This window comes from Caenorhabditis remanei, chromosome IV (genome assembly GCF_010183535.1).
Source record: "Caenorhabditis remanei strain PX506 chromosome IV, whole genome shotgun sequence".
NCBI lineage: Eukaryota > Metazoa > Nematoda > Chromadorea > Rhabditida > Rhabditidae > Caenorhabditis > Caenorhabditis remanei.
This window is the reverse complement of record NC_071331.1, coordinates 15308526-15321352: the sequence shown is the minus strand read 5'-3', so window position 1 is coordinate 15321352 and position 12827 is coordinate 15308526. Positions and strand designations below refer to the sequence as shown.

The following is a 12827-nucleotide window of genomic DNA, read 5'->3' as shown; positions in this document are numbered from 1 at the left end:
TTGCTTCAATTGTCCATTTTTTGTTTTCAATCGTTTTTTCTCTAGCGGATCACAAGATTATATCGTCTGACTGTGTGCTATAGAAATCTCCGAAAAGGATTTACAAAAACAAATATATCGGGAAGGATTCAGAAAATCAGAACTTAAAAATTTTGTAGTTTCTTTCAGTCATGAAATTCGAGAGCTGACAAAAACAAGTTATAGAGACAATCTTACTATTAGACTAAAGTTCGTATATATGTATTCACTTCGAAATGAATTACTTGGAAAATAATAGAATTTTTTCATTCCATCGACACTAAACTTATGTTCGGAGGGCTCCACCTAAAAAGGTGTCAACTGGAAAAATGATGTTATATAACTGAACAGCAATCTGCAAACTTATTGAAGATTTCTGATTATCTATCATAGGTTTCGGTTTTAAATAAGTTGATCAATTTCTACTGAAAAGAAGGGAATACTGTACTTACTTACTGTACCACACTGTACTTGTTCCTTACCAGCTATTCTCGACACCCGTTGTTAACTTTCTCATTTTATTTCCAGTTGTTCAAAATGTCTTCATTTTGTGATGTTTCCATGAACAAATCAGATTAGAATTCTCAACCGTCCTTTCGATTTGATCTTTCATTCACATGAAAATTCTTGTTTTTCAGAAAACATTTGTTATTTGAATTAAGAATTTTAAATCAAGGAACGCCCACCGAACAGGAAAATGAGATGATTGAAGATAAAACTGGACAAGGACTCTTTTGTCTCAACTCGAGAAATTATGTGGGCCTTTTTAGGAAACAGAAAAAAGAAGAACATGAATTGGAAATGGCTATAAATGGATGGATATTTCGACGGAATCTGTGATGATAATTCTAGATCTACTCACCTTATTCAATTTTCTTGAATTACAACTTCAAAAGGAAGACTCTGCTAAAAATGTCATCTTCAAAAAAACGACTAGATCTTCAAGGAATTCGTGGGTTCGCAATCATCTCCGTTCTTTTATTTCACTTCTTTCCAAATCAGTTTCCAAATGGATATTTAGGAGTTGATCAGTGAGTTATAATTCATAAAAAGAGGGCGATTACAGGTTTTCGATTTCAGATTCTTCGTTCTCTCCGGTTTTTTGATGTGTATGCTACTCACAAAAACTGAAAACTTGTCAATATTTTCTATTCTTACAATATTTTATTCTCGTCGATTCAAACGGATTCTCCCTTTGTATCTATTGATTATTTTCATAACTGTGATTGCTCTATACTCTATTTATCCGAGCACTTCAATTATTCTAAATCAATCATCTGCCAACAAAGCATTATTATTTCTTTCGAATCGAGCACAAACTGGAGATGAAGATTATTATAAAAAGGTTGATAACTTTTTTTTTTGAAATTATTCAAATACAATTCAAAGAAGATTTCAGCTATCAGTTGCTATGGATTTGTTCACACACACATGGTCACTATCAGTGGAAATTCAATTTTATTTCATTGTTCCATTCATTTTTCTGATTGGAAACTCTCTGGATACTTCTACAAAAAGCGTCTACTACATTCTATTAGGTAATTAGATTAATTGGAGAATATGAATCGTCAGACGAATAACTTCAGGTATTATTTCATTCTCATACTCAACCATTTCATCTCAACACGTCGCTTTCAACAGTGTTTTTGCAAGAATTTGGCAGTTTCTGATAGGAATGATTGCATTTATGATTTCAACTCCATTCGGTTATAGCTCTGAACTTATGAACTCGAAAGAGGATGGAGAAGATGAGAGTGATAATATGAATGGGCCGGACACATTATCCAAATTCTTACTTATGATTTCAATGCTGATAATTCTTGTATATCCGAATGTCCTCCCTTCGAGTATTACACGGTGTGTTCACATTAAATTAAATTGTGTTTATCAGATACTTTCAGCCCCCTTTTCACACTTTTCACCGGTATTCTCATGCTTTTTTCCATTGACGATCTCTTCTTATGCAACAGGTTTTTGACCTATTTCGGAGATATCTCATACTCACTTTATCTCATTCATTGGCCAGTTTACGCGTTTGTGAAACTCAATTATGGAGAGGAATACTACGGTTGGAGCTTCAATTTCTTACTTTTTTCAAACTAAATCCAGAAAAATTTCAGCTCTATCAACTGGTCTTCTTCTCTCGATTCTTCTTGCTATTCTCTTTTTTGAAACATATGAAAAGTTAGGAACAGTTTCCTTCGTTGCAAACTTTTGTTATTTTCAGATGGTATCTTTCAATTTCAAGCATCAATGTGTCAGCTCTCATTATAGTTTTGTTCATTCTAAATGTGGCACTTGTCAATAAGGATGCAGCTCAAGATCAGTTTTTCATGAGACAAATCTCATCGAATTCTACATTTAAAATGGATGGAGTTTATGAAAATATGACAATTGGTAGATTTTAATTAGAGCGTAGGATTATTAATGATTTCGAAGATTCAGAAGATGCCGAAAGAATGAATAACATTTGGAATAAGTATGATCTTTTGATGATGATTGAACCAGGATGCATCAAGAGAACTCCGAATCATAACAGATGGTGTGACTTCAGAGTGAGTGACAGAGCCATGTGAATGACATAAAACAAGTAGTTGAGGGAGAAAACGGAGAGTTCAAGATAGCTTTATTTGGAAATAGTTACACGATGAATCATCACAAAATGGTTATTCAAGAGTGTAGAAAACAAGCATTCAACATCTCAATGTATTCTGAAAAAGGTTAGTCTATCGGAAATAAATCGGAAGATTATGAAATTATCTTAGGATGCGAGCCGCTGGCAGCTGATCCAGAAGATCCCAACTGTGTGGAGAAACTGAATGAATTCGTTGAATATATCAAGGATTCAAATCCCGATTATGCTTTTATGTTCACACGGTTACTTTTGCTTTTTTTCTAGACAACTTCTCTAGTTTAAATTTCAGATTTTTCATTATCAACGAGCCATTTTCAAATAACAACACAGACCTTGAAAAAGATAGAACTTATCTGGAAATGAGGAAACAATTGAAACAATTTCTCCCGTTTATTAAGAAGAAATTGTATATTCTTGACTCAATTCCACGTGTTATTGCTGATAATGTTGATACGATTGTGAAGAATTTGAAAAGTGGAAAGACGATTGAAGAGATTAGTGTAAGATTTCAGCCTTCAGAAGTCTTACAAACGTTACATTTTCAGAAAACATTAATAGAATCAGATGGATATGAAAGAGGAAGAATAAGGCATTCAGCACTTGTGAAAGAATGTGGAAACAAGTGTGAACTAATAGACTATCTTCCATTATTTTGGAATAAGACAATCAATATGGTACAATATTTTGATGAACGTGGATTCTCATACTTCAATTCACTTTATCATTTGTCACCTCACGGAATTGAACATGTTCGACCGATTTATAATAAGATTTGTTCTAGTTTAGAATAAAAACTTCTGAAATGACAGATTTCGTTTGTGATCTCGGCGTTTAAAACAAGTAACTTAAACTTTTAGAGGTTTAAAGATGAATATACCAGAATTTCGAATTGGATGCTACTTGATTCTTCCGTGTCTCCAACATTATTCTCTCAGTTGTTCTTTCTGTTTTCAACCTCTTTTACGAGTATTTGTTTCGTTTTGATCAACGTTTTCACAGCGGATTTGATGATCTCACTTGGTTATTGAAACACTCAACAAGTGAGCGATTAATCTCAATGCTACTCTCTGAATCAAAAAGTTTCCGTTGGTTTTTTAAACTTTTGAATATCTCAATCACAATTCTGGTCATCACTTTATTTTCAATTAACTTTATTTTAACTCGTGGAGATGTAACTCAAGAAACGGTTTACACATCAAATACTCCGAATCTAACCAGGTTGGATGGAGTTTTACCGAACATGACATACGGTAGTTTCATAATTTCTTTTTATTTTGAGAGTTAGTATTTGCTTGATTTCAGATGATGCTGATCGTTTGAATGCTTATTGGACACAAACAGATTTGAATGGATTGATAGAACCCGGATGTATCAATAGAACGAACGGGAAAGTTTGGTGTGATTTTGAAGTAAAACCCCTAAAATAATATAACTTTCCGATATTTGTTCAGTTTCAGGAAAAAGGAAAAGATTTCAAAATAGCAATATTCGGGAACAGTTTGTGGACAAGTGGGTCTAGCGGGCGTCGGCGGGCCCACCCATGTCCGGGGAGTTAAGTGTAATGTCTGTTTGGTGAGGGTAGCGGTGTGATAAGCTATGCAAGCAGATAACAGTACACGGTTTGAACGAATCCCAATTTATTGAAAGGAATATAAAGGAACAATTATTATACGAAAGGGCGGTCCGATGGAGCGGCCGAAGTGATGTTCCGGGATTGATTGAATTTTAGGGAGAAAAACATACGAAAACCCTTATGAGGGGAAGACGTTTTTGGAAGCAAATATACACACTTTTACACTCAGTCTTACCTTTCTGTCCGTGTTATACGGATTGAAGAGCGTCAGTGAATAGCGGGCACTGGACGGAATTTACACCGTCACGGGACACCGCGAAAAGTAGTGAATAATTATATAATTACCAAGTGGTATTGGAAAACTCGAGTGAGGGCGCGCGGTCGCCTTATATAGTCGACTGCGTGGGTGCCCCTCACTGCGTGGGTGCCCGCACAAAAGCGCGGGCATTCAAATATAATTATTGTGAGTGTGGTTTGCTTTATGAGCAGTTTTAACGTAATTTAACACGGTAAAATGGGAAATATAGTAAACCGGAAATAATAAAAGCATTTAATGACTCTAGTTTTGTGGGCAAAACCTTAGGGAGTCATTAAAGTGCTTTCAAGTTGTCAAATGAATGCAAAGCATGGTACAGTTGACAACACTCCGGGGGGGAGGGGCGCGACAGGATTTTAATGTCGGCTGTATGAACATAGTTGATGTGAGTTGCTTTGGCTCGTCTAGGATGATAATCCCTGGAGCGGCCTTCCGGCAAATTCTCAGCACCGTAATCTCTGGCTATGTCAGGCAGAGTGTTCTGTGGGTCTTGGTAGACTCCATCCTCCGGACTATATGTATCCTCCAGAATGAGATTTTCTGGATTGGTGGATGTTCCAAGTTGTGTTTTATTACTCTGCTTGTGATCTTCCGGCTCATCTGCAGCAGTTCCTTTCTCTGCTGGATGATGTGCTGATTTTTCAGCTATGTTCGGAAAGACATTTGCAGGAAATAGCTCTGGAGCGTATTTGTTGTCAAGTGATTCGAGGGTAGCCGGTGTGGGTAGAGCGGTCTTTGAGTTCGTATTCTCTATATGACCAGTTACTTCTCCATCGTTATTACCGGTATCGTTAGACTCGATGTCTTCGCTCATATCCTTATGACATTGGTGGTTCAAAGATGTTAGTTCGAGCGGAATGAGCTGACATACAGGTCTTTCGAAGAATGTGCCTCTGCACTTGACAACAGCGGATCGGATTTCTCCGTCTCTTGTTGATTTATTCACCTTAGTGATAACTCCTAGCGGCCATTTATGTCTTTTCAGTAAGTTGACTGAAATAATGACTAGCTGTCCGACTTCCGGTGCCAGTGTAGAACATCTTCGGTTCTGATGCATGGCTTCTCGTAGAAATGTGAGATAGCCGATGGACCATAACTTCCATAGCCTTTCCAAAGTTTCCTCCAGGTTGTTTAGATGAGCTCTGACAGAGGCTTCGGTGACACCTGTGGGGTTTGGAGGTTCGTCATAATCTGATGGAATTTCAGTCATGACGCCTGGGTTGAAAAAGTCGAATGGTCTCAGAGCGATCAGATCTCCTGGACTACGGGCGTGAGGGATCAGCGGTCTATTATTAATCATTCCTTGAGCTCCCGAGATTACATAACTCAAATCGTGGTATTCGTATACACGCGATCCGCATTCTTTTAGCACTTGTCTTTTGACAAGTTGGACTATTCGTTCATAGATACCTCCTTGCCAAGGGGCTAAAGGAGTGATGTATCTACACGTGATAGATGTTGTCGCTAAGAATTGCGTTAGTGTATTAATGTACACGAAGTGGTCAATATCCTTGTTCATTATAGCAGCGCCCAGCTTGAATGTACCTGCATTGTCCGAGTAGATTTCTGTCGGTACTCCGACTTCTTTGAAGATCATTCTCAGAGTTTTGACATATGTCTCGGACTTTGCATTTGGTACAAGCCTTAGAAGCGCTCCACGCGTAGCTAGACAAGTATAAATCAGTACATAGGCTTTTCCGTAGCTTTTTCCGTCGTCTCGGTGATACACAATATTTCCATAGTAGTCGAGTCTGACCTTGGAAAACGGTTTTGATGGTGTTGTTCTGCAGCTAGGCAGAGTAGCGGTAAAGGGGTAAGCGAATGGATAGCCATTTGTAATTTTACAGGCTACACACTTTCCGATTACTTTTTTCGCCAACATTCCATCTTGAGCGGTCCAATATTTGGTTCGCAACACTGCTCTGGTATAGTTTCCAGGCAGGTGACCGTTGATTTCACGTGTTTCGAGAACGAGCATTTTAGCTAATTGGTGGTCGTGGTGGATCAGGATTGGCCGATGTGCTTCCTGTGGAAGAACCGGGCTGTCAATCTGTCTCTGTACACGATACAGACCATCGGAGTCCATGTAGGGGCTCAAAGAGGATGGGAATTTCAGGCCGAGATGTTCTGCGTCCTTGTAGTGCTCCTTGCTGATGAGGTATCTTGCGACTTTTGCCTGATGTACAGGATCTTCAGAAGCGGTGAACTCTTTCATCAGGGGAGTTTCCCATTGTTTTTTCTTCAACGTTTTACTGACTTTAAGCTTAATAGCAAAGATATGTGAGTCGTTGGTGGTTCGAGAATCGAAGCCTTGAATTGACAATCGTGTCTCTTTTAGTACTGCCAACCTCAGTTGTTTTGCTTTTAATTCGAGAATTAGTGATAATGAGGCTCCAGAATCAACCAATGCGAGTATGTGCTGGTTGTCTGGTGTCTCAAGACACATGAATGTTAAGCGGTTATTGATATCTGCAGCGTTAGCTGTTGTAATATGGTGAGGTGGGCTCGTACGAGATACGAATTGTACAAAGCGGTCGATATCGTATTCTTCGATAACCGATGTAACGACTGTTTGTTTGAGAGAGGTGTGGTCAACCACTGTAGCGGGTACAAGCGTACTATGAGCGGCTTCAGGTGAAGTTTGAGCGGTAAGAGCGGTTTCAAGCGGAATAGGAGCGGATGAAAGAGAGTATTTATTAGAGATGGCTGTTGGCAAGTCAGCAGTTGGCACGGAGTTCGGTACTTTTGACCCCGTGCCTGCCGTAATGCCATTATTGAGAGTCAGAGGCTCCGGGGGCACGAAAAAATTTGACGATTGGCCGGGCTTCTTTTGGGTAATTTTTTAGATCTCTATAATATTCTTTCTTTGGACATCCTCCCATGTGATGCATGCCACTGCAGTATCCGCATCGGTAATGGGATTTGCATTTGGTGATGTCATGCTTGAAGTTGCAGATTGGGCACAGCCCACGCTCTTTCGCTGCTTGTCTGAATGCCGAACTTGACAGTGGGCACCTGATCGGGTTATGAAGGCCGTCACAGGCTCCGCATCGATTATCTTCCTCATTTTCGAATGGGAAGGAGTGGGATAGTAGTGTCAAGTTTACCCCTTTTTCCCCTGGGGCAAAGATGCCGTCCAGTTTCACCTTTGTGGCAGTATCATAGAATTGATTGCCGTAGGCGGTGGGATTGTATGCCAGTTGTGGCGAGGGTTTGGGCTTGTTCGCATTTGGCAGCGGTTGGCCATTTGAGTTTTGAGTGGTGGCTGGGGAAGCCTTTGTGTAGTTGATGGCTACATAATTGGTAGGTACTTCGTTAGCAGCTACAGGAGTGGTCTGACTGATAATGGTATTTTCCATTTCAATGTAGTCGATACACTGCCTGATGCGTTGCAGTACTTGATTTTGGGTGACTTTATTGCCCATCTTGGTCAAGTAACTTGCGATCTTTGCACGCATTGCTGGTGGAAGTTTTCCTACGATGATGTGAATAGTGGGCTCATCATTTTCTGGCAGGTCCTTTTCTCTGAGCAGTCCGAGTATCACCGTATGGGAAGCAATGTCTAATCTCATCTGTTTTGTACTGGACTGATGGAATGGCAACTTTTTGAGCCTGTCCAGGAGATTGTATTTGTCATTGCATTTCCCGTAAACGTTTCTGAGGTTGCTCAGAGTGGTCTCGATAGCTAGCTTGGAGTCAGTGGACTGATCGATGCATGGAGCGGCCTCCCCTTTCACCAATGTGGTGAGAATGGAATATCTCATGTCGTCATTCAACTTTGGATGTTTCATGACTGAATTGGCAAATGTTTTCTCGAAAATGTCGAGTTTGCCAGTGCCGTCAAAGGCTTTGATGTGTTTTACTAGAGTATCAAGACTGATGTCTGTAAGGAGACTGGAGTGACTTCTATGACGAGAGTGAGAACGAGATGAGGAGCGGGATCTGGAGCGATTGCGGTGTCTGTTGTCCGATTTGGACTTTGACTTGCCGCTTGGCTCATCTGCCGTATTTCCTTGATTCTCGTATTCTCTTATGAGTTCTTCAGTTTCTCCAGAGTGACTAACTGAGTCCTCTTCATCCTTAATCAGCTCTTGTAATCTTTGCTCTAGCTTTTTGTCAACCAGGGTTTCAATCTTAGCATGACTCTTTGCCAGTTCTGCAAAAATAGCATTGTTGGTCTTATTTTGAGTGCTTTCGATGCTGCTGAGTTTGTTCATGACATTCATGAGCAGCATCTCCTGGCTAGACGGATTTGCCTGGGTGATTGTATTACCCTTAATGGATTGGTTTGGTTGGCTCGTTGGAGTTGGTGCTATTGGTGCCGTAGCAGACTGAACACTCGCATTTTTTGCGATATTTTGGTTCGACTGTGTTGGGACCGATTTAGCAGTCGGGTCACTGTGCCTGGCGGTATGCTCGTTGTTTGCCAGTATTTCACTGGATCTTTTAGAGCGGGCTTCGGCGAGATCCATTTGGGTCTCCTGACGGAGAAGTCTTTCTTTTTCCAACTCCAACCGTTGTCTCTCCGTAGCCATTTGGGCTAGGAGTTTCTCTTCGTTGTTGAGTTTCAATCGTTGGACTTCCTCCTGAAGTCGACGGTTTCCAGTTTCCGCCTGCTTGAGCATCGACTCGTTATTGCTCGAGATGGGCTCTGGCAGTTGGTTTGGAAGGTCAGATGACGTTTCGTGATAAGTCGAGCTCTGAGAAGAGTTGCTATCCCGATGATCAGTCGGTACAGCGTCTTCGCTGAGAGCTGAGTTCTCATCTGGAGACTGATGTTCTTCTCCGTGGTCACGGTCATCCGACAGTGTCGAATTTTCAGGATTCGGTGAGAGGTTTTCGATTGATGGATTGCTGGTTGTCAAGATAATTTCCAACTTGTCGGCGTTGTGGTTAATCAACATAATAATGTCGTCCACATGTACCTGAGCAAGATGGTTCTTGACGTCCGACATGTATTTCTCTTTCTCCGGGGATGCTTGCATCTCCGGATCCGAGAATTTGGTCTTGATGTATTCACCCAAGTTCTGGAGAGCAGCTGATGTTTTATGAAGATCTTCTAGGATCTCCTCTGCGTCAACCAGTTCTTGTTGGTGAGTGGTGATATGTTCCGCATGCGGATCTTCGAAGAGTGCAATCGCATGATCTGAACTTTCAATAAGTTCGCCAGCGGTCTTGCATTTTTTCGTGATCGAGGTCTTGAGCGGACCCACGATTCTCTGAAGCAACGAGGTTGCTTGGAGAGGTGGAGAGACGTGTCTCATGCGAGTCGAGGAGTTCCCACGAGAGGACTTTCTCGGCGTATGGTCTTCTGGAGACGTAGAACGAGAGCGATTTTGCTGGTTAGGCAACATACTTTGGCGTTATGAACGACTGGAACAACAGGTACCTGCTGAAAATTGACTTTGTTATCTTTGAAGGGGCTAGCATTCCTTCGCAGAACGTCGTCGTTTGGTGGCGAGTATGTTGAGCCGCTCAGCAAATCACTTAACGGCTTCGTAAGGCCGGCAGTACTTATGCTTAGTGAACTATGAGCTCGCGAAACTCGTAGTTTGGTTTGTTCGTAATTGGGGGGTTGTAGTGCAACTAGAATGAAGTTGTAGAGGCAACCATATAGGGGGGGTTGTAGTGCAACTAGAATGAAGTTGTAGAGGCAACCATATAGGGGGGTTGTATTGCAACTTGTGTTAAGTTGTAGAGGCAACCATAATGAGACAATGTATGCCTGATGTTGTTAGGCTATGTGACTTCGAGCGTTAGAGCTCGTGTATCTACATTATTAGTCGTATTTCGACGTGAATTAGTAGCTTTATTGCCTTTTGTGGTTCGTTCTCTGATGCGAGAGCGTTTATGTGGGACTTTTATAGTCGGTGACCATGAAGGTGGTGAAACCATGTTCTTCCGCCTTTTGTAGGTATTCTCCGGGAGGGACTTTGTCTGTCGTAGCTGGGCTATCGAACAGCTCGTGAGCGGTCGGCGAAAAGTTTTCGAATCGTATCTTTTCGCCTCGGGCTCCTCCGGTTATCATGTGTTCATCCATGATGTTGCGGATGGCTGGATTGTCGATATACCCCGTAGCTGATAGTATGACAAAGATGTCTCCTCTTCCTGCGACTTTCCCAATGACCGCATCTGCTTTCAGCAACTCCAAACGGACTAGTAGATTGGGTTCTAGTCGTGTAGCGGCCCCTGCTAGAACAAGTACGTCCAGATATTCTCGAAGTAAATTGATCGAGTGTCTGTCGTGGGTCTTGTAGCGGTAGTTCTCCGATCCTGTCAGGATGTCCTGCATGGTTTGGATGCGGAGTACCATAGCTTGGTGGCTGATTGGAGTGGTCTGATTCACCAAATAGTCGGATGCACGGAGTTGTGCATGTTGCCGGACCACCTGTTGACCGATCATTATGGGTTAACCACAAATTGAGCGGACTCTCTGGCTTATAGCTGCCTCTTAATTGTACTCGAATTGCTCTGCACTTGTGAGAGCTGTGTTGCGAGTGTTGAGAGGAGCGGTCGGGTCTTGCCGACTTGCTGGTGGAGCAGTAGTGGTGGTGACAGTTTGGTGGTGGACACGTACTGGAGTGGTTTTAGCTGACTTGCGGTGATCAGGTGCAATATGTTTTGCATTAACTGATTTGTGCGACTATTTGGCAGCTTATATAACCTTGTGTGCGTGTCACCGTGTTACTGTATATACGTGTTATGTTTTCACGTTTATTTGTTTTTGGCAATAAAGTTTTCCACGTAACGAAATATTTCTAAGGAATATTATGCGTTTCGAGTGGAGAGAACTTTTGGTACACCGTGGATCGTTATGTCTTATATGATTGTCTCAATGCACAGATCGATGTCCTTTTAAGATGTATTGTCTTGTCTTTCAGCAGCCTACTGAAAGTGAAGACGTTGAAGTATCGATACCGACTTCCGACTGCTGAGGGTCCGCTATGTACCAGATGGCCGTCCGGCACGAGCTAACTTTCAGCGGGCTGTTTCTCTAGCTGCCACTTTAGAGCCTTATTCTTTTAGCTTCATAAACTCGTGGTATAGGGAATGAGCAGTCGTTAGTTCGGGTCTTGTGAGGGGCAAACTCATTTGAGCCTGACATTGTCCTCAACAGATATATCGACCACGATACGTGATGTCTCTCGGTTCTTCCGTACGTAACGGGGTATAAGATTCCGATTCTAGATGAATCTAGGAACAAATGTAGGTATACGGGCACTTAGCCGCGAAGTTTTTTGCTTAGTGGCCAGACTTTGACCAGGGCTTATCTGATCAAGCTGGCTCAACCTCGCAATTATGCGACGTGTCACCTGTGTGATGCTAGGTTGGGAGCTTTGTCTGGAATTCTCCTGGACAAGCTTCCTGGCTTTCGCATGTGATCTTGTGGTGACTTTACGTCTTATGAGTGTCATTAAGTGAGCGGACTTTGGCTTAAAAATGAGCTTTGGTCATCTGACTGCACTTTGACTATTATTTTTGTTGTTTTGGAGCAGAGAGGATTTTAGAATAATCGATATCTCTGTTTTCGAGTGTGCGCAACGAGGATATTCTCCTTAGTTTGAAGCGTCTTTTGTATACTGGAATCTTTTGTGGAGGTATCTCTGACGTACTTTGCTTGTATTTAGCGGACGTGTCTGGATTCTTGCCCATCAGAAGTTCAGTGATGTATTCATCTACAGTTTATAGTGTGCACTTTGTGTCTTTTTAACGGGGTTATGGCTCATTTGAGCTCCCTGTGAGTTTAGATGGGCTTGCTGCCGTAGCGGTCTTATGCTGAGCGCATCATCTGATGTATCTTTTTTGAGCGGCCTCATTGAGGTATTCACGCTATCTTTTGGAATTGCAGGGACCTTAACCGGTTTGCTGTATTATTTTTTTGGGCTACCTCGATGAGGTGTTTTAGCCATCTTTTAGAATTGCAGGGACCTTAATCGGTTTGCTTTGTGTGGGCGACCTCAAATGAGGTATTCAAGCCTTCTTTTATTATGGCAGGGACCTCAATGAGGTTTGCTTCTTTTCGCGTTTTTTTTTTTTTTTTTTTCATAAGTTAGCTGGCGGTGTCGATAAGTGTGTTGTGAGCGGCTCTCAGTACATGTCACCCAAACTGCGATGTTCCACAAAGAGAATCTGTAACATAGGTATAGCATAGAGTATAAACTCTGCATTATGTAAAGATATCAACAGGGTTATTGATGTTAGAGTGAACATGTGTACGGAGCGAGGGGTGAGACATGTCATAAATTACGCCTTCAGGCACATGTGTGGTTATACAGAGGAGTTAT

At 41.6% G+C, this 12827-nt stretch overlaps 1 protein-coding gene across 1 annotated transcript; it reads left to right on the top strand.

Annotated features, from left to right (window-relative positions):
• Window positions 1-1693: 1693 nt before the first annotated feature.
• Window positions 1694-3444, top strand: GCK72_014283 (uncharacterized protein; the record flags this gene model as incomplete). The annotated part of the gene is made up of 7 exons (XM_053730223.1): window positions 1694-1875; window positions 2246-2415; window positions 2464-2573; window positions 2618-2738; window positions 2784-2895; window positions 2943-3153; window positions 3199-3444. The coding sequence occupies 7 exons, from the start codon at window positions 1694-1696 to the stop codon at window positions 3442-3444; spliced, it is 1152 nt and encodes a 383-aa protein (XP_053584995.1).
• Between the last annotated feature and the right edge of the window lie 9383 nt (window positions 3445-12827).